The following is a 23,810-nucleotide window of genomic DNA, read 5'->3' as shown; positions in this document are numbered from 1 at the left end:
GTTTACACAGAATGGTGCAAAAAACATTGAGTTGAGTGAGCGACAGTTCTGTGGGTGGAAATGTCTAGTTGATAAGAGAGGTCAGAGGAAAATGGCCAGATTGGTTCGAGCTGCTAGGAAGGATATAGTAACTCATATAATCACTCTTTACAACTGTGGTGAGCAGAAAATCATCTCAGCATGCAACAGCAGAAGAGCACATTGGGTTCCACTCCTGCCAGCCAAAAACAGGAATCTTAGAATCAAGAACAGGTTCCTATTAAAGTGGCCGGTGAGCGTGTAATGAAATCACTACCATGTCTTAACTTTTTTTTCCATCAGTTTTTACACTTTTACTCCACCATATAATAACATTTACACCTACAGATTCCAGCTCCAGTCCTGAAGGCCCACTGTGCTGCAGTTTCATGTTTTCTGTGCATCCAGCACATATGATCCAGTTATTGAACGATTTAACTGTTGTCTCATGAACTGAATCGGGTTTGTTGGAAATGGAGAAACTGTGCAGGGCAGTGGGCCAGGAGATACTCTGCTTCAAGCCTCACTCACAACCCGCCGTATGGGCTGCTACGGGCGGTCTCCAGTAAAAAACTTGGCAAAACCGTGCTTGAGACTTGCGCAACACTTGCATGTGTTCAGCGCCTTAGAAGGTCGCAGACTGGCCGTGGAGACTTCTGGTCTTGCACATGCAAATTCTACGGGTCTTGCGACAAATCAAGAACGCATACAGTATGTACGGGACCCGTACTCCTTCTGTACACCTGAACCAAGTCAGCAGCGCGGCTAGTAGGGGCTTTTTGCGATGACCGTAAGACGCATGAGTGACGTACGGTCATTGTATGAGTGATGTGCCTCAGAAGTACTACACAAGTATTCCATACTTGCTATTTGTGCGGCGCGCAAGACAGAAGTACGTCTCACTTTCTACTCCTATGTGTGGTTTGCACGCAGCGCACGCGACTAGATGGGCAAGACTCTGGGTATATATATTGGGGAGGAACCAAGGAACCGATCATGTAGCGTGTAGCATTGTAGAAGGGAAGAAGACCACCTCATTTGCTGTTTTTATTTGAGGATATGTTTAATTTACCATGCAAACGTCAAATAATAAAACATGAGTAGAAGGGAATAATGCATTTTATTACATTGTAAAAAATTCCAACTAAATAGCCCAACAGTTTGAGCACTGAAATACACTTTGACTCCGAGCTACTGTCCTGTTCCTGCTGAGTGGTGGGATGGGATGTCGGGATGTCCTTGTCCTTATCACTGAGCATGGCACAGTGTCCTGACAGTGACGATGGGATTGCACTGTCCTCACTTCTGGGCGTCGTTAGCTGAAACATACATGAAAATCAGCATATATAATATTAATTACATAAGCGTATAGATACTGAAATGAATGTTTAAAGCATGTGTACTTGCCTGTGAAAATCCCTCTGGCGGGGTACTGTGCCTTCTGCCAGCTTGAAGGCAAACTTCTCCCTGTCCGTGCAGGGCTCGCCGGTGCTGCTACCATCATCAAATTCTTCCTCCTCCTCCTCCTCCCGCTCTGCTGTTTCAGGCTGGGTTACTTCACTTTTGCTCGCTTCTTCTTGGGTCCCATTTTCTAAACTTTAAACTGAAAATTTTTCCCACAAAATATCCAACGTTCTTCAGTCGAAAGACAGATGCAGAATGCTGCAGACACGCTGGTTTTATACCCACTCCTGGCTTGCATCACACGCAAGTTATGAGTGATTGTAACGTGCTAATCACATGTATCATACACGCTTCACAAGTGCAGCCCGAACTCGTAGCGCAGGAAACTGGTAAAATGCAAGTCTCACACACTCCACACTCACTGAGCACTCACTGATCACGTGCATCAGATATATACTTTCCACGGGCTAACGGCGCAATTTTTTCCCACGCCTCGAGGAAGTTAGGTGTGCAACCTGTACTTGACAAGTACTTTGCCTGTACTCCTCCCCCAAACTTTCCCCCGGGTTCACCGCGACCCTGCGTCACGGCTGCGAGCTACCAAACCCTGCGACCCGTGCGTGTCCAAAACACTTACGGCGGGTTGTGAGTGAGGCTTTAGATAGTATTCTCAAAACCTGGACATAACTTCCTGTGGTCATATCACTGACATGCCTTCTACAGTACTCACCAGACACTTTAATAGGAGCTTGTTCTTGATTCTAAGATTCCTGTTCTTGGATGGCAGGAGTGGAACCCAGTGTGGTCTTCTGCTGATGCATGCTGAGATGCTTTTATACTCACCACAGTTGTAAAGAGTTGCTATGAGTTGTTCGATCCTTCCTGGCAGCTCGAACCAATCTGGAGTGAGTTTCCCAAAAGCATCATAGCCCAAAGATCATCGTTAAATGGGAGAGCAAGCATCACAGTGAACACTCTCTCTCCTAGTTAAGAGGCTTTTGAGAAACCCACCCCTGGCCGTTTTCCTCTGACCTCTCTTATGAGCAAGGCGTTTCCACCCACAGAACTGTCCCAACTCAATGAATTTTGTTTTTTGGCACTATTCTGTGTAAACTCTAGAGACTGGTGTGTGTGTGTGTGTGTGTGTGTGTGTGTGTGTGTGTGTGTGTGTGTGTGTGTGTGTGAGAAAACCCCAGGAGATCAGCACTTTCTGAAATACTCACACTGCAAAAAATGGCCTTTCAAAAATAAGAAATAAAAGTTTAAAACAAAGCATATTTGCTTGAATCAGGTGAAAAAAATCTGCCAATGGAACTAGTCAAATTTGACTTGGTAAGATTTCTTAAAGTAAGATGAAAACTCTAACCTGTTTTTAGATGAAATAATTCCAAAATAAGATTGGGGAACTTATTATGCGAGATCTGATTAACTCAAAATAATCAAAATGGTTCTTATAACATGATCGTACTTCTTACATTTAGCCATTCAAGTCGTTTGTATTTATTTCATTTTAAGGGTATTTCACTTAAATTCATGACAAAGTCTTAGCAGTAAAAACTGAATTTAAGATAAATATACTAATATTAGGATTGTAAAATTCTGCAACTAAGCATTGCTAGCTTAAAAGATTCTCCTTTTGTGACCTGTAATTAGTAAAATACTCTAGATGTGAGACCAGAGACTATCTTGAATCAAGTTGACGACACGTGTAGCATTGCAACAAGTTTATTTTTTTTTTCCCATTTCAACATTCAAACATCTCTTAAGATTCCACTTCCCCAGGACCTCAGGCACCAAAAAAAAAAAAAAATAATAATAATAATAATAATAAAAAGTCTACGCATTTTGACTTGCAGTGCTTACACAACGCCAAAGCAACAGTGCATTTTGGGGGCACTGACTATTCATGTGTACGAGCGGTTTACAAGATCAGGCACAAAAAAAACCAACCAAACAAAAAAAAACACTGAACTTAACTCACAGCATTCCAAAAAGACCTCACTAAAGCGCCCTCCACTCACTCATAGCCTTTTTGAAGGCACTTGTCTGGTCTGGAGTCTGTACAGCATCTAGAAGGAGCTCACTCTGAATGACTGAGAAAACAGTCGCAGTAAACTTAGGATCTGTAAGGTGGAGTTGAATTGTAATGAAAGATTCAAAGATTTCAGTAAAGTTCATTTATTCCCAAAACAAGCATACTTTGGTTTTTTTTCTTGAAACAAGATGAACCGCATTTGACAAATGTCCAAAATGTACTTACTTGTTTAAAAAAAAAACACCTTGTTTTATTTTCAAAGGTGCTCCAAATAAGACTTTTTTTTTTTTTTTTAAGACATTTTGTCTATACAAGATTTTCAAGATGGACTGTCTAAAAACTAGCCTTTCTAGCTAAATGAGGTTTTGCTTGTTGGGCAATTATGTCTTATAATAAGGGTGGCTAGATGTTTTGACTTGAAAATAGACAAATAAACTTCCTAAGATTTTTATTTTTTGCAGTGCAAACTCAAGTCCATCTGGCACCAACACCCATGCCACCATGAAAGTCAGACTTTGAGATCACAGTTTTTCCTACTCTGATGTTTGAAGTGAACATTAGCTGAAGCTCTTGATTTGGATCTACGTGATTTTATGCATTGCGCTGCTGTCAAGGGACCGGCTGATTTCGATAACTACACGAAACAGCAGGTGGATGGGTGTTCCTAATAAAGTGGCTATGTTTTTATTAGCTCATCACGTGTCATCCATCCACAATTTACAATAATCGACACTCCTCCGACAGAATTGATCGGATTTCGATCAAACTCACAATGTTCCCCAGGTGGGTGTGCATAAAAGTTGTAAAGATGGTGGTGCCACCTATCATATTTATGATTTTATGGGCATCTTGGCTGGTATGGGCTCCAGCCTCATTGAGGGTATCTTATCAGTATTGGACTCAGTGAAGCGATGGCCTAAATACTGTCACATTGATGCAATGCATGATTCATTTGCTCATTATAAAATCTGTTATGAGTTTCGATAAATTATTTATTGGTAGCTGTAACATCCGCAGCTCTACAACTTCTGTATTAGCATAAAGATTATGAAGCCTAGGGCCTGTGATATTAATGTGGTCTCACACCTAATTTGTTGACTACTGTACCAAGGTAAAGCATCTGTATTGTGCTGTGCCTGCAAAATTAGATGTAAAGTGTTTTTCTTCCAGTGTTCAAATTATTAGGTGGTTAACTTTATGCTGTTCTTTTTCCCCCTTGAAATATAAATTAATAAGTAATTTAAACCATAAGGGGTGTTCACACAGCACATATTTGCATCGATGCTGCACCGATGTATTTTGTTGCGATATATCTTACACCGGTGTAAATTTTATGGAGCGTTCACACGTCACAAACCTGCTTACTAGAGAGAAGCGTGTTAGCACCGGTGCAGCCCCACTTGCGTTCACACGGCAGTTTTTGTGACCGTGCTATACGATAGTAATAATGCGGAAATGAAATATGCGCATGCGTGAAAATGTACTTCCTTTTCCCGGTTGTCATGGCATCACCAAGCGCCGGGAAAACAACGTGGATGAAGACACCAGTGTTGCCAGATACTGCTGATGTTTTCCAGCCCAAAATATGTTCAAATCTGCCAAAATGCACTTAAAACCGCCCAATCTGGCAACACTGGAAGACACGCAGTTCTGTTGTTGATATTCGCCATTTTGGAAGCGCAAAATACCAGGATGCAAATTATGCAATGCCTGTATGTAATCAACTCTCCTCACGCGTAGCGAGTCTACCCCTGTAGCGTTCAGACGTCCCATTTTATATCGGTGCTGCCCCGCAAACTAGCATTTACTCCGGAGTAAATTTCTTAAACCACCTCCTGAGCAGGGTTAGATTTGCACCGGTTTAAGCAGCTTTCAGGGGCTACACCGATATAACTTTGTACCGTGTGAACGCTCTACTGGGGCAGCCCCGGTGCGACACCGGAGTAAAAGTTGCTGTGTGAACACCCCTATAGTGACCCTGACCAGAATAACACATTTATGAATAAATGATACCTCATGTTCATTTACAATAGACTTTTATTCACTATCTTTTCTTCCCAGGCCTCATCATACTCAATGCCTGGTATGGAAAGTTTGTGACGGACAACAGCAGGAAGCATGAAAGAGCAAGAGTCATTGATGTGACTGTACCTCTACAGTGCCTCGTGAAAGACTCCAAACTCATTCTCACAGAGGCCTCAAAGGTAACACACTTCAAGTAGTTATTTCAATGAATATAATCAGAACATCCTTAACCCTCCTGATGGCTTTGTTTTGTTTTCTGTATACACCCCTTGTCCTCCGGGTCAAAAATGACCCGTCCTCACTAAAGATCTGAAATAAACCAATTTAATTTCATTGTAAGTGCCAAATCTATTTTGCAGGAAGAAACAACTTGTCATTCATCAGAAACCGTGTGAATATCAGAGTTTTCCCTTTTTACAGTGCAGAAACACTGCATTCATTCAGTGGACAGCACTCGTTTTTATTACAACACAGCTGTAATATACGTTTTCTTTAAGTCTAGGTCACAACCGGACGTATGATTTTTTGGCCGTGCGATTTTTGGCGTTTCCCAAATCGCTTGCGTTTTTTTTGTTCATGGAGAAAGACGCACGTTGGCCGTAAGTTTGTTTTGCAACCTGAAAAAAACGTAAGCGCCCATTAGAGTTTGTTTGACATGACAGAACCTCTGCGGCCAGTCTACGGCTCGAAAATCAGCACGTCACAAGCGCGCCCCCTCCGTGCGTTTCACGCGCGCCCTCCATGCGTTTCTTGCGTTTTTTGCATGTAGACCGGCCGTAGGAGCACGTACGGCTGGTTGTGACCGAGGCTTTACTAAAGCAGATTTTTATTATTATTTTTATTTCTTAAGATACTGCAAAGGTGGTAAACAATATTTTTTTATCAAGATATAGTACTTATATAGCCGAAGAAAGCATCACAAATGCGCAGAAAGTAGTTTTGAATGCAATTTACTGAAGGCACTTCCAATGATAGTCAAATTTTTTTGTTTCCGGTTGAGAGTACGTCGTGCGCGTTCTGGCTGCCGCTTCTCACCAGAGCTTTTTTATTTTATTTCTTTTTCTATTTTTTTTTCTGTGTGTTTGTGTAGTTTGATGTTTGTTTGAGTGTTTTGTCCGCCGGTTGTGGTGTAGCTCCAGACCCAGTTTTGGGCGTCGGTTCCCTCCAGGCCTTGGTTCGCCGTGGGCGATGCCTGCACTCCCAGCTGTGGACTGCAGTGAGCTCGTTGCTCATTTTACATCGTGGTTGTCCAGCGCTCTGCGCTTTAACGCTTGGCATGAAGTTCCGAACGATGTTGCTCAGTGGTGTCGCGGCGGCTGTGCAGGCGGTTTGGGACACACCAGCGCTCTGTGTGGCGGAGCTTCTCTGCTCGCTGTGTGGATCCATGGCGTGGTGTTCGAGTGATGTTGCTGATGGCGTCACGGCGGCGGTGCTGGAGATGTGGGACCTGTTTTCGTGCGCCTTTTGGTGGGACTGTGGCTGCTACACCACTGGAATTACATCCTGACCCCTACTTGGTGGACTTTTTATTTATTTATTTTTTATTATATATTTTTTATTTTATTTATTTTTTTCTTTCCTTGTTTATAATTGTAAAGCGTCCTTGGGTTTTTTGAAAGGCGCTATATAAATTTAACTTATTATTATTATTAAATGTGAACAATCTTTTGCAACAAGGCAATCTGAGAGGGCAATCATGACCAACACAGGAGAACAAGCGAATAACAGACCACTCCCTAAACACGTCCCCTATGAAACACGCACACAATCTCCATATCTTGCAGGGACAAGTCAATCAGTGAGGACATGTAGGGCAGTAAGCAACTGTGTGTGCATGGACTTTGCAGATATATTTCTCACATTGGCAGCACACAGTCTGAGAATATCAGCTCTAAGGCCTGTTCAGCGCTGTAACGTGCACTCATGGCTTCATCACAGAGAGAACTGAGGGTACTGTTATCTGCAGCACATTTAGAGACTCTGAATGTAGAAGTATTGGCCAACAATGCCTTGACGGTTGTGTCTGAAATCGTCTGAACTTTGATCTTTGAAAGTTGCGTATGGGGTCGCGGAAAGGTGGTGGTGCACCTGCACGAGAAAGTTTTAGTTCTGTCTAAGATCAATCAGCAGTGAGTGTGTGTGTGTGTGTGTGTGTGTGTGTGTGTGTGTGTGTCTCTGTCTGTGTATTGTGTCTGTGTGTGTTTTTTGTTGTCTGTAATTGACTCTGTGACTGTGTTTTAGGTGCCGGGTCAAAATGACCCGAAGGCAATCTTTGTACCTAAGTTGTGTACAGCCTCTATGGAAATATGAATAAACAAAATATTTCCCTTTTTCTAATATTAGGGTCATTTTAGGAAAAGTCATAAAATTTCAAGTTGAAAAAAATAACATTAAAGGGGTTTTCTCTGCTGTTAAACGCAGTTTCGGGTCATTTTTGACCCAGAGACATCAGGAGGGTTAATATGTAAGGAATAAAACATGACGGCATGATGGTATAGGAAAATACACTACCGTTCAAAAGTTTGGGGTCACTTTGAAATGTCCTTATTTTTGAAAGAAAAGCTCTGTTCTTTTCAATGAAGATCACTTTAAACTAATCAGAAATCCACTCTATACATTGCTAATGTGGTAAATGACTATTCTAGCTGCAAATGTCTGGTTTTTGGTGCAATATCTCCATAGGTGTATAGAGGCCCATTTCCAGCAACTCTCACTCCAGTGTTCTAATGGTACAATGTGTTTGCTCATTGCCTCAGAAGGCTAATGGATGATTAGAAAACCCTTGTACAATCATGTTAGCACAGCTGAAAACAGTTTAGCTCTTTAGAGAAGCTATAAAACTGACCTTCCTTTGAGCAGATTGAGTTTCTGGAGCATCACATTTGTGGGGTCGATTAAATGCTCAAAATGGCCAGAAAAATGTCTTGACTATATTTTCTATTCATTTTACAACTTATGGTGGGAAATAAAAGTGTGACTTTTCATGGAAAACACAAAATTGTCTGGGTGACCCCAAACTTTTGAACGGTAGTGTAATAAACAGGGTAGTTCTAATAACAGCACATGCTGAAAGGTTTTATTCAGCTTACGCCACAGAAATTTGCCAACACTAATGTTTTGTTTATTAAAGGATGACATCGTACTTTTTAATCTATCTGTTTGGCTGCTGTTTCTAAGGAAGAATTACATTTCAAGGAAAGGTTTTCCATTGCCTTCTCCTCTCAACCACTCACACTTATAGGCAATTTAGAGTAGCTGGGGAAGCAGACACAAGGAGAACATCCAAACTCCACACCACGAGATTCGAACCCGGAACTTTATTGCTGTGAGGTGACAGTGCTAACTGCCGTACCACCGTGCCGCCCCTGTTTATACTATCCATCCATCCATCTGTTATCTGTAGCTGCTTTATCCTGTCCTACAGGGTCGCAGGCAAGCTGGAGCTTATCCCAGCTGACTATGGGCGAGAGGCGGGGTACACCCTGGACAAGTCACCCTGGGCTGACACACAGACACATTCACACTCATGGTCAATTTAGAGCCACCAATTAGCCTTTGGACTGTGGGGGAAACCGGAGCACCCGGAGGAAACCCACGCGGACACGGGGAGTACATGCAAACTCCACACAGAAAGGCCCTCGTCGGCCGCTGGGCTCGAACCCAGGACCTTCTTGCTGTGAGGCGACAGTGCTAACCACTACTCCACCGTGCCGCTCTTGTTTATACTAGTTACATTTAATGGTGGACATCTGCAAAACAGGTTACTTCCTGTTATCACTTACAGCAGCACCACCACCAGCCTCACTTTTTTCTTTTTTTTTCTTTTTCTTCTCCTCTCCTGTGAAGTTTATAAGGCAAAGAAAAACGGCAGCTTGGCATGCTATTGAGACACTACAATGCACCAAGTCCTCTGTCCTAAAGACTTTCAGGTCAGGAAAGGTCAGAAAACTAGTCGCTGCTATAGCTCGGAGTATTGCAAAACACTGATACTGAAGACTCCTTCCAAATGCTGTCACAGAAAACTTCACCATATCAGCAATTACAGGCTGATTATTTTTTAGCCTGATATTTTTGCTTATGTGAAGCATCTACGATACAAATCCCTGTGTGATTTGTTACTACAGAAATGATAACATTTTGGAAAAAGGGCATTAATGCAAAACTGATTTGCCTTGCAGCCAGAGCTGCTGTTACAGAAAATGAATCAATGCCCTTGAGGTGTAAAATAGCATATTAAATGTGATGCATGTCATTTTTTTGTACTTAACTCAACTCGAGTGTGTTAAAGGACCCATGGCATGGTGGTTTGTTGATGCTTTAAACGGGATCGTGGAGGCTTCCGGATGTTATATCCGCAGCCTTTCTCGAAATGAACCCTCGGAACGTAGATATAGCCTCCTGGAAGAAAGCCCCATTTCAGCCCTTTTCCCAGTGCGTCGTTTTGCTAATGAGAAGCATGGAGGCGGGGAAGGGTAGAGGGGTGGGGGCGGGCCATGAGGGGAGGGGGAGGGGCTGCCGTCTGCCTCCCAAGCCGGCCGAGAGCGCTCCTTGTCGGGCACGGCCAGGCGGGCGAATGCCCTGGTCCGTCCGCCCTGTCTAAAAAAAAAAATGGTACAACTCGAGCCCATGGTAAAACTGGGACTTTGTCGTTTTTTTTCAGCCTGAGGCCCATGGTAAAACTGAGCAGTTTTACCATGGAGGAGTGGGGACTTTGGTGGTGTAGTGGTTAGCGCTGTCGCCTCACAGCAAGAAGGTCCTGGGTTCGAACCCCGGGGCCGGCGAGGGCCTTTCTGTGCGGAGTTTGCATGTTCTCCCCGTGTCCGCGTGGGTTTTCTCCGGGTGCTCTGGTTTCCCCCACAGTCCAAAGACATGCAGGTTAGGTTAACTGGTGACTCTAAATTGACCATAGGTGTGAATGGTTGTCTGTGTCTATGTGTCAGCCCTGTGATGACCTGGCGACTTGTCCAGGGTGTACCCCGCCTTTCGCCCGTAGTCAGCTGGGATAGGCTCCAGCTTGCCTGTGACCCTGTAGGACAGGATAAAGCGGCTAGAGATAATGAGATGAGATGAGTGGGGACTTTGCCGTTTCCTCCCCCCAACTCGCCCCTGGGAGAACCGCTGCCTCCACGGGCGGCCGGTGCCGCTGGAGGGCCGCCCGCGCGACCTCGGCTCCCGACAAAAGATTGGATCTAGGGCTGACTTTCAATGGATCGCAGCGATGGAGCTGCTCTGCCACTCACGACACCCCGGCCCAGAATCAGGGAAAAATACCGCGCGCTGACGTCATTAAGGTGCGACGCGAGTAAAGAAAATAAATTCAACAAATGTTTGGGTTTTTACTGAACAAACAAACAAATAAAATGAATGAGTGACTTAAAAAAAAGAATGTGGGTGTCTTTGTAAAAACTGTTTTGATTGGCTATTATAACAGAGGTAGCGCAGAGTACCTGGCTAACTGCAGGAAGCGGTTAGCTGCACAGCTAATGTAGCCATTGCAAACACACCGATTTTAAAACACAGCAAAACGACTTAACAGTTATACACTTGCGTGTTCGGTGTTTGTTGCTGATGCGGCAGGGATGCTTGGTACGGACCCAGGCTTCAGTGACAGTTGATGTGCAAAACCTGCCCTGTACTGTCCCAAGTTGTGGAAACATTCCTCAGGAAAATGCTTCCAACAAACATACACCGTCTTAGGTAGACTCGACGGCGTATTATTGAAGTAAATAAAATTAAGCTACTGCGTCTTCAGGGGCTCTCCCGTCGGCAGTAAAAACAGACTCCTTTCTGTGTTGTCACATCCATGTACAGCACAACTTCCATGTTTCGCTCGCTTAGGTGATGCCATGTTGTTGTGTCCTCTATGGTCTCCTCACTACAACTGGGCGGGGCAATCCATACAGAGGGTGGGAATCCAGAGGGGGGGCATGGGGATCATCTCCCTTGCTGACGTAGTAAAGGGAAGAGCTTATCAACGCGCCGTTTTGACGCGCCGTTCTCAAATGTTGGGCATAGTTTGGTTTGCACATTATGAAATTTCTAGCCACTGGGGTGACTTAAGAAGGTCAGAGGAACTCATTTTAACGTTAAAAAACCTCAGAAAGTGAAAATTTCATGCCATGGGACCTTTAATGACATGGTTCTGTTTCTGTTGTTGTGTTCAGGCTGGATTACCGGGCTTCTACGACCCCTGTGTGGGTGAGGAAAAGAGCCTGAAGGTGCTGTATCAGTTCCGAGGCGTCATGCACCAGGTTCTGTCTGGTGACACAGAAGCACTCAGGATACCAAAACAGTGTAAGTCTCTGTCGTACTTACTCTGTGATATTGAAATATAATTTTAGTTTCTGTCTGTTTTTTTTATATTTGTCCACTGCTATGGTCTCATGTATTTTATCTTTTCCCTCTTCTTTCTAGCTCACAGAATTGATAATGACACTTAGGAGCCTTTATCTACAGGGCTGAAAGGAACAGCTTGGACTGACGTAAAGGAGAAATAGTGACTTGGATCTTCCCTGTGGCCTAAAAGCCATTCACGTGCACTATAGCCTTCATTTTGTGGAGTTTTAATCTTTAAGTAAAGGGATATGATTAATGGAGTCCAGTGGAAAATGCATGAATTTGTTGAATCCCCATTTGAAAAGCCTGTATCTCAAATCAGTACAAGCAAGAATGTGCAAAGTTTTTGTTACTTTTCTTGTTATTTTTGCCTTTTTTTTTTTTTTTTTTTAAGACAAATTCCTCATCCCCGTTGGAAAATGGCGGTTACTGTACTAACGTGTGCTGGAGGATCCCCAGGATCTCAACAGTGCATGTATTCAGTCCTCATCTGAGAGCGCTGTTTAACCCTGCTCTGAAGCCGTCAGTTCATGCTGCTGTAACGGTCCACAGAATCCCACTAAAAAGGGAAAAGGACTGTCCCAAGCTTCTGCATTGATTACGAATATTAGTTGAAAAGGAAACACTGGATAGCCCTATACTGATTTAAGAAACGATAACTCAGCCTCAAAGATTCCTCTGCTGGCCAATTGTAATAAATTTATCATTCCATTTTATCTGAAACTCAATTAACCCAGAGGTGAGAATCGCCTCTCGTATTGTAACTTACATTAATATCAAGCACGGGGACATTATAATCCATTTTTCCTCAATGATCCAAGTATAACATACCACTGGCTTTGACATTCTGTGGCTGGAGAGACGGATCTAAAATTACACTGAATGTGCACAGTTAAATATCAAGTACAGTCAGGCATCCACCCTGTTCTTAAACGACTTGATTTAGTAATAAATAATGGTGTGAAATATAAGCTTTCATCATCTTCCCATACCTCCTTGAATTCTCTAAAAAGTCCTGTTTCAGTGCGACATGGAGAAAATGACATTCTATCCATTTCTCTGCTACCACAAGCCTTCAAAAAGAGACTGATGACTTCTGCAGTTGTTGAGACGTTTGGGGGGATGGGGGAGAAAAGGACAGGTTGTGCAACATCTGTTTCTCTCTGAAAGTGTCCATCATCAGTAAAGAACACACTCTGGACTTGTGCCATGGGATTGGGAGAGATTAATTAAAATGAAATCAAAATGGTTTTAAATGGTGTACTTTTTTTTTGCAACCACTCAGACTAATCACCATAGTGTCAGTTTTAACCCTGACTCTTGAATTCCTCAACACTATCTGGATTAACATGCAACTCGAATATGGAATTCTGCAAGTCTGATTGTAGTCTGTGCTAAAGAATGTGACTGGAATTATTAGCAAACTCCTTCTCACAATTTCATCAGAAGGAAAATCCCTGCGTTTGAAATATTCTTTCCATTCTCAGAAGACCTTATCAAAGACCTAGTTTAATTAACTGGTAGCATCATCCAGAAACTGGTGCGGTGTCTGTTGTGATTAGTAACAGGACTTCTTAACCAGTGTGTAAACTGCATGCCCAACAAAATGAGAGTGGCCTGTTTCTTTTGTATTGGCTGCTTTTTGATGCACTATAAGGCCAAAGGTTTGTGGACACCTGACCATCATACTCGTGTGTTATTTGAACGCCTCTTTCCAGATTTAGTGCCCTTGACTGTTATAACGGGAAGCCATGGCCTAATGGTTAGAGAAGTACCTTTGGAACCAAAAAGTTGCCAGTTCGATTCCCTGGACTAGCAGGAATGGCTGAAGTGCCCTTGAGCAAGGTGCCTAACCCCCAACTGCTCCCCAGGCTGCTCTGGATAAGAGCATCTGCTAAATGCTATTAATATAATGTAATATAATAAGCTCCACTCTTCTGGGAACACTTTCAACTAGATCTTGGAGCATAACTGTAGGGATTTGCTCCTTCAGCCACAAGAGCATTCGTGAGGTCAGGTGCAGTTGGTGTTCTTGTTCATCCCAAAGGCATACAGTGGGGTTGAGGTCAAGGCTCTGTGCAAGACACTTGAATTTTTCCACTCCAATTTTGGCAAACCCCATCTTTATGGAGGCGGCACGGTGGTGTAGTGGTTAGCATGGTCGCCTCACAGCAAGAAGGTCCTGGGTTCGAGCCTAGCAGCCGGCGAGGGCCTTTTTGTGTGGAGTTTGCATGTTCTCCCCGTGTCTGCGTGGGTTTCTTCCGGTTGCCCCCGCAGTCCAAAGACATGCAGGTTAGGTTAATTGGTGGCTCTAAATTTGACCGTAGGTGTGAATGGTGGTTTGTTTCTGTGTCAGCCCTGCGATGACCTGGCGACTTGTCCAGGGTGTACCCTGCCTCTCGCCCATAGTCAGCTGGGATAGGCTCCAGCTTGCCTGCGACCCTGTAAGACAGGATAAGCGGCTACAGATAATTGATGGATGGATGGATGGATGTCTTTATGGACCTCGCTTTGTGCATTGGGGCATGGCCATGATTGAACAGGGCACATCCTAGACATCATGAGTCTCCAATTTTGTGGCAAAAGTTTGGGGAAGTTTTAGTTACAAAATCTTTGCTTGTTCCTATGATAGTCTTGTGTTTTTACCTGTTCCAGGTTTTCATCTGTATTATCAAGGGTTCTGTTTACCCGAGATGGGTTTTTATGATTTCCTGCAACATTCAGGTGTGTGAACATTATAACAAGGAGTTTATTTAGCTCAAAGCTGTCACGTCCAACGTTGATTCAACCATTATTTCACTGGTGATGATTTGTGGAAAGGGAATTTGACAGGAAACAAGCTACAGAAGGTTATATTTTGTATTAAATATTCAATCATCTGTTCTATTCATAGTAGATGATGGATATGGACCTGAGGAAGATAATCTCGGGTTTAATGTGCCTGTACCTGAAGGTGCAATTATATTATAAACGGAGCAACGTCCCCCCCTCTCTCTCTCTCTCTCTTTTTTTTTTTGGCCCCGAACAAAAATGGCGGACCGGAAGTAAAGCTTGAAATGCTAGTTTATATTTTTTAACTTGTTTCTATTATTGTTATGATGGTGTGGTAATAAAATAATAGCAATATTCGTGTTGTTTATTCATTAGGACGTTTTAAAGTATTACAGATTTATTACCATTGGTTCACTTCCTGTTTTGAGCAGCAGTGAATTTCAAAATAAAAGTCCTTGTGGCGTGATTTAAACACATTTTTTTGCTTTCACTTTTTTCTTTTCTTTTTTCTTTTTGCATTCATTACACAAATTAAACCATGAGACAATCAATTATAGCGTGGTTTCCTTTTCTTATAGGGCTGAGCTCGTTACAAATCACGAGCGATTCATGATGCTCAATCCTATTGAATCCTGGCTCACGGTTCATCTTAAAGAGCCGACTCAAAGAGTCGATTCGTTCATGAACAACACATTATCAGTGCTGCCATCTCTGATTAGGGGACAGTAGCTAATGAATACACAAAACGTCAGATTACTCCATAGACTAATTTGCGTATTAATTAAATCGTCATGGTCATTTGCATATCAAAATGGGTTCCATGAAGATGGAAGATTTTCAGCATAGAATAGATTTTAAATGAATAGAAATTTAACTCTAACCAGGACTACATCTAGTGCACAGGATGGGACAAATGGTGGTCAGTGATCAGGGACTAGTCATGGGGAACATTGTGCAAATGCAGCTCCATCAGGCTTTACATTCTGGTGATGAGTTGACTGAACCTGCTCTCTTGTCTAACCAACAGTTCTAATGTGAGGAGCTGGAGAGCTGTGTCAATTAGTTACCCGTCCATCCATTATCTGTAACTGCGTATCCTGTTCTACAGGGTCGCAGGCGAGCTGGAGCCTATCCCAGCTGACTATGAGTGAGAGGTGGGGTACACCCTGGACAAGTCGCCAGGTTATTGCAGGGCTGACACAGAGACAAACAACCATTCACACACCTTCACATTCACACCTACGGTCAATTTAGAGCCACCAATTAGCCTAACCTGCATGTCTTTGGACTGCGGGGGAAACCGGAGCACCCAGAGGAAACCCACGGAGAGAACATGCAAACTCCACACAGAAAGGCCCTCGTCGGCCGCTGGGCTCGAACCCAGAGCCTTCTTGCTGTGAGGCGACAGTGCTAGCCACTACACCACCATGCCGCCCTCAAGTACAACCCCGATTCCAAAAAAGTTGGGACAAAGTACAAATTGTAAATAAAAACGGAATGCAATAATTTACAAATCTCAAAAACTGATACTGTATTCACAATAGAACATAGACAACATATCAAATGTCGAAAGTGAGACATTTTGAAATTTCATGCCAAATATTGGCTCATTTGAAATTTCATGACAGCAACACATCTCAAAAAAGTTGGGACAGGGGCAATAAGAGGCTGGAAAAGTTAAAGGTACAAAAAAGGAACAGCTGGAGGACCAAATTGCAACTCATTAGGTCAACTGGCAATAGGTCATTAACATGACTGGGTATAAAAAGAGCATCTTGGAGTGGCAGTGGCTCTCAGAAGTAAAGATGGGAAGAGGATCACCAATCCCCCTAATTCTGCGCGGACAAATAGTGGAGCAATACCAGAAAGGAGTTTTACAGTGTAAAATTGCAAAGAGTTTGAACATATCATCATCTACAGTGCATAATATCATCAAAAGATTCAGAGAATCTGGAAGAATCTCTGTGCGTAAGGGTCAAGGCCGGAAAACCATACCGGGTGCCCGTGATCTTCGGGCCCTTAGACGGCACTGCATCACATACAGGCATGCTTCTGTATTGGAAATCACAAAATGGGCTCAGGAATATTTCCAGAGAACATTATCTGTGAACACAATTCACCGTGCCATCCGCCGTTGCCAGCTAAAACTCTATAGTTCAAAGAAGAAGCCGTATCTAAACACGATCCAGAAGCGCAGACATCTTCTCAGGGCCAAGGCTCATTTAAAATGGACTGTGGCAAAGTGGAAAACTGTTCTGTGGTCAGACGAATCAAAATTTGAAGTTCTTTATGGAAATCAGGGACGCCGTGTCATTCGGACTAAAGAGGAGAAGGACGACCCAAGTTGTTATCAGCGCTCAGTTCAGAAGCCTGCATCTCTGATGGTATGGGGTTGCATTAGTGCGTGTGGCATGGGCAGCTTTCACATCTGGAAAGACACCATCAATGCTGAAAGGTATATCCAGGTTCTAGAGCAACATATTCTCCCATCCAGACGACATCTCTTTCAGGGAAGACCTTGCGTTTTCCAACATGACAATGCCAAACCACATACTGCATCAATTACAGCATCATGGCTGCGTAGAAGAAGGGTCCGGGTACTGAACTGGCCAGCCTGCACTCCAGATCTTTCACCCATAGAAAACATTTGGCGCATCATAAAACGGAAGATACGACAAAAAAGACCTAAGACAGTTGAGCAACTAGAATCCTACATTAGACAAGAATGGGTTAACATTCCTATCCCTAAACTTGAGCAACTTGTCTCCTCAGTCCCCAGACGTTTACAGACTGTTGTAAAGAGAAAAGGGGATGTCTCACAGTGGTAAACATGGCCTTGTCCCAACTTTTTTGAGATGTGTTGTTGTCATGAAATTTAAAATCACCTAATTTTTCTCTTTAAATGATACATTTTCTCAGTTTAAACATTTGATATGTCATCTATGTTCTATTCTGAATAAAATATGGAATTTTGAAACTTCCACATCATTGCATTCCGTTTTTATTTACAATTTGTACTTTGTCCCAACTTTTTTGGAATCGGGGTTGTAGTTACCATCTCCTCAAAAAGTGCTAGATTTGTCACAAGGCTCTCTTTTGGAATAAAAGGAGTCTAAGACGTTAGATAAACAAGTCCTGGTTAGATTTAGCCTTGTTTATTTGCCTCGAGCCAAGGTTTTTAAAGTGGGGTCCAGAGACTGTGTCCAGAGGTCTGTGAAATACAGCCACAATTAAAAATGTAATAGATTAATATTTTTTAATACGATATGATCACTATCAATTACTATAGACAAATTTTCATAGTTGTCTTATAAGACTATTTTGTTGGTCACTTGGATTAAATGAATTTAGTATAAATATTCACATGATTATAGAAAATCATACTATTTCTCAAGAATCACCTTGAGCGACTCAGCAAAATGGCAGCCAATCGCATCGTAACTGTAAGTGAGGAAGAATTACAAATTATGAAAGAAAATGCTCTTCCTAAAAGTACTAAAGATGCTACGAAGTTTGGTCTAAAACTATTCAAAGGTAAGGTGGAATTGTGATTTATTTTATTTATTTCAAAACAAAGTATTTTATGAGAGTCGGCATAGATAAGTGACACAAGTCTGCATCGCACCGTTATTACATTTGCATGCTGCTTTTGAAGTTTGAAATAAAATATTTTTAATGATTTTTTAAATAATCACCTGTGCATTTATACTAAAACAATTATCCGCCTCAGGCGCAGTGAATATCGGTGAATAATAACCTCGACTTCATCTCCATTATTATTCACTGATATTCACTTAGCCTTCGGCACATAATTGTGAATTAATATTTGTTTATTAAAACAAAAAAATTACAATATTAGAATGCCAAATTGAATATAACCACAGTTTTAATTACAAAAATACTGTGTAAAAATGTTTAAATAAAATTCAACATGTTTAATTATTCTAACACAGTGTAATTAGTTTTTCTATTTTAATATGATGGTGTGTTTTGAATAATTGGATTATATTACACACACTAGCTGATCTGCTCATATAGCATCCATGCTGTATCAGCTACAATGTCTCTCTCTCTCTCTCTCTCTCTCTCTCTCTCTCTCTCTCTCTCTCTCTCTCTCTCTTTCTCCCCACTTTCAGTATAAATTACTTAAATATGTGTAATATAAGCTACCTATACATTCTTCTTCTTCTCATTAATTTTATAGTCAGCCAGACAATGCCTGTCTTTTTGAGCTTCTACATCCTTACATCCCATCTTGCATCCTCAGGACCACCAGCAGAAGACTTCAAGTCCCCAAACCAGGCTTTCCTTAATAAGTGATAAGTTCTTTAGTGTTTAGTGTCACAGCCCCCAAACTGTGGTACCCTTAACCTTCTAATCAGTAACCCAGAACGTTTACCACTGTTAGAAAGTTGATAGATAGATAGATAGATAGATAGATAGATAGATAGATAGATAGATAGATAGATAGATAGATAGATAGATAGATAGATAAACAAAAACATACATACAAATAAGCAAGTGTTCACTAAATAAAGCTGTTGAATAAATCTGTTCATTAAATTTGTTAAATAAATTTATTTTCCCCACTGATAGGGGTCCCTGGTCAAAAAAACAAAACAAACAAACAAAAAAACCCTTTACAAAACTCTTCTCCCGAGCAGTGATTTTCAAAATGGCATCTGGAATATCCTTGGGTCCCATACTGAGAACTCCTGCTCTAAGATAGAATTACAGAGTTTCATAAAAAAGATTGTTTTGTAGGTTTTTTATTTTAATTTTTTTAGGGTATGTATGTTTGTGTGTATATATATATATATATATATATATATATATATATATATATATATATATATATATATATATATATATTTTTTTTTTTTATTATCAGTGCAATGTGTACATACAGAACCAATACAATTCTGTTTATATTCTATTTATACTATTTTATCAGTGCAATCTGTGTACATATAGAACCAGTACAATACAATTCTGTTTACATTCTGTTTATACTATTTTAACAGTGAAATTCTGTATACTTTACTATTTATTTTTAGACTTTATTTGTTTTTATTTTTTTTTCTATAACTCATGAGTCAACAGCACCTTCAATTTCTTTGTACCTTTGAAAAAGTGACAATGACAATAAAGACTTATCTTATGTATGTGTGTATATATGTATGTATTTATTTGGGGTGATTTTTTTTAAATGTGTGATTATGGGCTTTGTACTGTACTGGTTGTGTTTTATGGTATTCTGTTTTTATCCCTCTTTCTTGTATTATTTTTTTTGATTGGGATTTTTGTTTGTTTTGGTCCAGCCCTTGTTCATGTTGGTCATTTTGTTGTTACAAAGCAATGAAAAGTGAATTTACCCCCCCCCCCAAAAAAAAAATAAAAATAAATAAATAAATTAAATAAATAAAAAAAGATTGTTCGGGTTGTTATTGGGTTTTTTGTTTGTTTGTTTGTTTGTTTGTTTGTTTGTTTTTTGTTTGTTTTTACAGTGGTGAAAATCGCAGCCCACCTTGATCAAAGCTGCTGTATCATTTATAAATTGATTGATTGATTGATTGATTGATTGATTGATTGATTGATTGATTGATTGATTGATTGATTCCGAACAGTAAAGGAAAAAAAATGCAATAATCAAAACATCGTCATGAACAAACAGAATAGTGTAGCCACAAGGCAATAACAATAATGTTCGGAAAGGATTAGGAAGAAATAACTTATCAAATCCTAACCCTCTATACCACCGCTAATCAAACATCACTTTCTGCCATAATAAAAATATATATAAAAGAAAACAAAAGCAACAAACAAAATAGAAAACATACCAACATACCAAGACATACCAACATGGTATAATATTGACCAAATCAAATCATATATACAGATACTTATGTTATACATATATACAGTACATACATATACACATACCTATAACTATATACATATCCATATGTACACAGACACCCATAATATCATATAATTATGCATATATATATATATATATATATATACACACACACACAATATTCATCTCATCTCATTATCTCTAGCCACTTATCCTGTTCTACAGGGTCGCAGGCAAGCTGGAGCCTATCCCAGCTGACTACGGGCGAAAGGCGGGGTACACCCTGGACAAGTCGCCAGGTCATCACAGGGCTGACACACAGACACAGACAACCATTCACACTCACATTCACACCTACGGTCAATTTAGAGTCACCAGTTAACCTAACCTGCATGTCTTTGGACTGTGGGGGAAACCGGAGCACCCGGAGGAAACCCACGCGGACACGGGGAGAACATGCAAACTCCACACAGAAAGGCCCTCACCAGCCACGGGGCTTGAACCCGGACCTTCTTGCTGTGAGGCGACAACGCTAACCACTACACCACCGTACCGCCCCACTGCGAATTTTAAATTTCAATTTCCCCCTAAAATTATAGCCCCCCTCTCTACCCGAGAACATTGTTTGGATATTCGTTGGTACTTTATAATTCCTTACTTTGTACATTATTAAGGCAGTTTTATATTCTATAATATCCCTGAATTTTAAACTGAATTCTTCTAGCTATTCACCTATTTGGTTACATTAATTAAATGGTTTAATCCGAACCTCAATAACATGCTGACAAATAATGTCCCATTGACTGTACACATTTAAATAATGAGCCTAATATTATTAGCAAATATTTCATAAAATAAACATGTACCCAGGGCACACGTTGAGTTTATTTTACAGTTAAATTATCCGGGCGGCATGGCGGTGTAGTGGTTAGCACTGTTGCCTCACAGCAAGAAGGTCCAGGTTCGAGCCCTGTGGCTGGAGAGGGCCTTTCTGTGCGGAGTTTGCATGTTCTCCCTGTGGGCTTCCTCCGGGTGCTCCGGTTTCCCCCACAGTCTAAAGGCATGCAGGTTAGGTTAACTGGCGACTCTAAATTGACCGTAGGTGTGAATGTGAGTGTGAATGGTTGTGTGTGTCTATGGCTACATCCACACGGCAACGAGATTTTTTTTTTTAGCGGGTAAAAAAAATATCGCATCCACATGGGCAAAGGATCAGTAAAATATCAGGTACATATGGCAACGCAACGCTTGCTGAAAACGATGCAATACACATGCCACACCTCTACGTGCGCTGTAAGACGGTCCCATCGGAGACACCAGAACAATAGAAGAAGTAGGACGCATGCGCATAAACCCCTTCTTCTACCCGGCATGATGACTTTTTCTAGGTGGTGTTTACATTAGACCGTATCAGCGGATCATCAGATTAACGTTTTTAAAACGATTCGCGTGCACACAGCAACGCCAATACACGATTCGCGTGCACACAGCAACGCCAATACACGGATACGCTCGGCTCTGCAGGCATCCTGCGCTCCAAATCACTCCGCCCTGAACAGCAAGTGCCCTCTGGAGGGTGCGCACTCCGGCCCTGCGCAGCTCACAGAGCGCGCGAGTGAAGCGCACGAGCAGTGATTCGGGACAAATAGCAGGAAGTGAAAGTCCGCGCCATTTTTCAGCAGTCGCGTCACATGACCAACGTGGCATGACCAACGCCAGCGAATCAGGAAGGTGGATGTCACAGTGACGTTGTCCAATGATGACGTCAGCTAGAGCTCAGCACTGTGTTTCCTCGTTCCTCAATGTTTACACAGCACCGGATCAGATACGAACTGGGTTGAATACGTGGGCCTTGGCGGATTCAAGTTGTTCCGCCTGTGGAGTCGTTTCCCGGCGTTTTAATGTGCACGGACAGTGCATCCGCGACGAAAACGAGACGGATACGGTCTAATGTAAACACCACCATAGTCATGTGGTCGTGACGTCATCGTAAACAAATCCGTTCTACTCATCCAGACGACTTCGCAACGGCGCCGTTGCCAGATTTTTCCACTCTGGAAACCGTTCTCAAAAAATATCGTTTTGGGGCACCCAAAATGCCGGTGCCGTGTGGACGCCAGGCTGAAACGATAAAAAATTTTATCGGATTCACCTGAATCCGTTGCTGTGTGGACAGGGCCTATGTGACCCTGTAGAACAGGATAAAGCGGCTAGAGATAATGAGATGAGATGAGATCAAATCAAATCAAATTTATTTGTATCGCGCTTTTAACAATAAACATTGTCGCAAAGCAGCTTTACAGAATTTGAACGACTTAAAACATGAGCTAATTTTATCCCTAATCTATCCCCAATGAGCAAGCCTGTGGCGACGGTGGCAAGGAAAAACTCCCTCAGACGACATGAGGAAGAAACCTCGAGAGGAACCAGACTCAAAAGGGAACCCATCCTCATTTGGGCAACAACAGACAGCCTGACTATAATATTAACAGTTTTAACAGGTATAACCCTCAACTGTCCTCATGGGGCCGTCCTTCACAGGAGCGGTGCGATAAAACTCCGACCAGACATAGGGCACCAGGATGGATCAAGCAGGTCCGAGGGGCAGAAGAGGCCAGCATCTCAATCCCAGGATCAACATGTAAAGGGCCCCATACACGTTCAAAAAAGTCGTCAAAATTTTGTATCAAAATTTTGATATAAAAATTTTGATACAAAGTTTGATCGTGTGTAGGGTGTTTTGATGTCAAAAATTTGATGTCAAAATTTTGAACCCAAATTTTGACATATCAAATCACTTTGATATTTTTTGAAGAGTCGTCAAATTATTGATGCGTGTGTGGGGGGCTTGATGGACAAGCGTTCACTTGGTGGTATAGATGAACGCATCACAGTGTCTTCTTTCAATATCAATGGCTTGACAAGGTCCAATAATTCATCGAAGTATGGGGCATCCATCCTAAGGAAATTACGGAAGTCCTCTGGTTCTTTGAGACGAAGTTCTCTGAGGAGGTTGACGTGACCATACGTTTGCCGTTTCAAAAACCAGTCTTTCGACCATTTCTGTCGATGCCGAGGCGGTTCATTGTCCAAAGCGAACACAAGCGCTACGGCCACTGCTGCGTCCATGTCAAAGTTTTTGACAATACTGAATTTTTGATAGAAAAAACATTGAATCGTGTGTGGACATTTTACATCAAAATTCATTCATTCATTCATTCATTCATTCATTATCTCTAGCCGCTTTATCCTTCTACAGGGTCGCAGGCAAGCTGGAGCCTATCCCAGCTGACTACGGGCGAAAGGCGGGGTACACCCTGGACAAGTCGCCAGGTCATCACAGGGCTGACACATAGACAC

The 23,810-nt window shown here is 41.9% G+C and overlaps 1 protein-coding gene across 1 annotated transcript in view; it reads left to right on the top strand.

Annotated features, from left to right (window-relative positions):
- Nucleotides 1-13,074, top strand: part of dnajc11a (DnaJ (Hsp40) homolog, subfamily C, member 11a) — a 56,996-nt gene extending 43,922 nt beyond the window's left edge. The window contains exons 14-16 of the mRNA XM_060938361.1: nucleotides 5,519-5,661; nucleotides 11,647-11,776; nucleotides 11,897-13,074. Coding sequence (XP_060794344.1) covers nucleotides 5,519-5,661; nucleotides 11,647-11,776; nucleotides 11,897-11,922 — 299 coding nt within the window. The 3' untranslated portion in view covers nucleotides 11,923-13,074. The remainder of the gene's footprint in view (nucleotides 1-5,518; nucleotides 5,662-11,646; nucleotides 11,777-11,896) is intronic.
- The last annotated feature ends 10,736 nt before the right edge of the window (nucleotides 13,075-23,810 follow it).

Source organism: Neoarius graeffei, chromosome 13 (assembly GCF_027579695.1).
Source record: "Neoarius graeffei isolate fNeoGra1 chromosome 13, fNeoGra1.pri, whole genome shotgun sequence".
Lineage (NCBI taxonomy): Eukaryota > Metazoa > Chordata > Actinopteri > Siluriformes > Ariidae > Neoarius > Neoarius graeffei.
The sequence above is the reverse complement of the archived record's forward strand: the minus strand, read 5'-3'. Positions and strand labels throughout refer to the sequence as shown.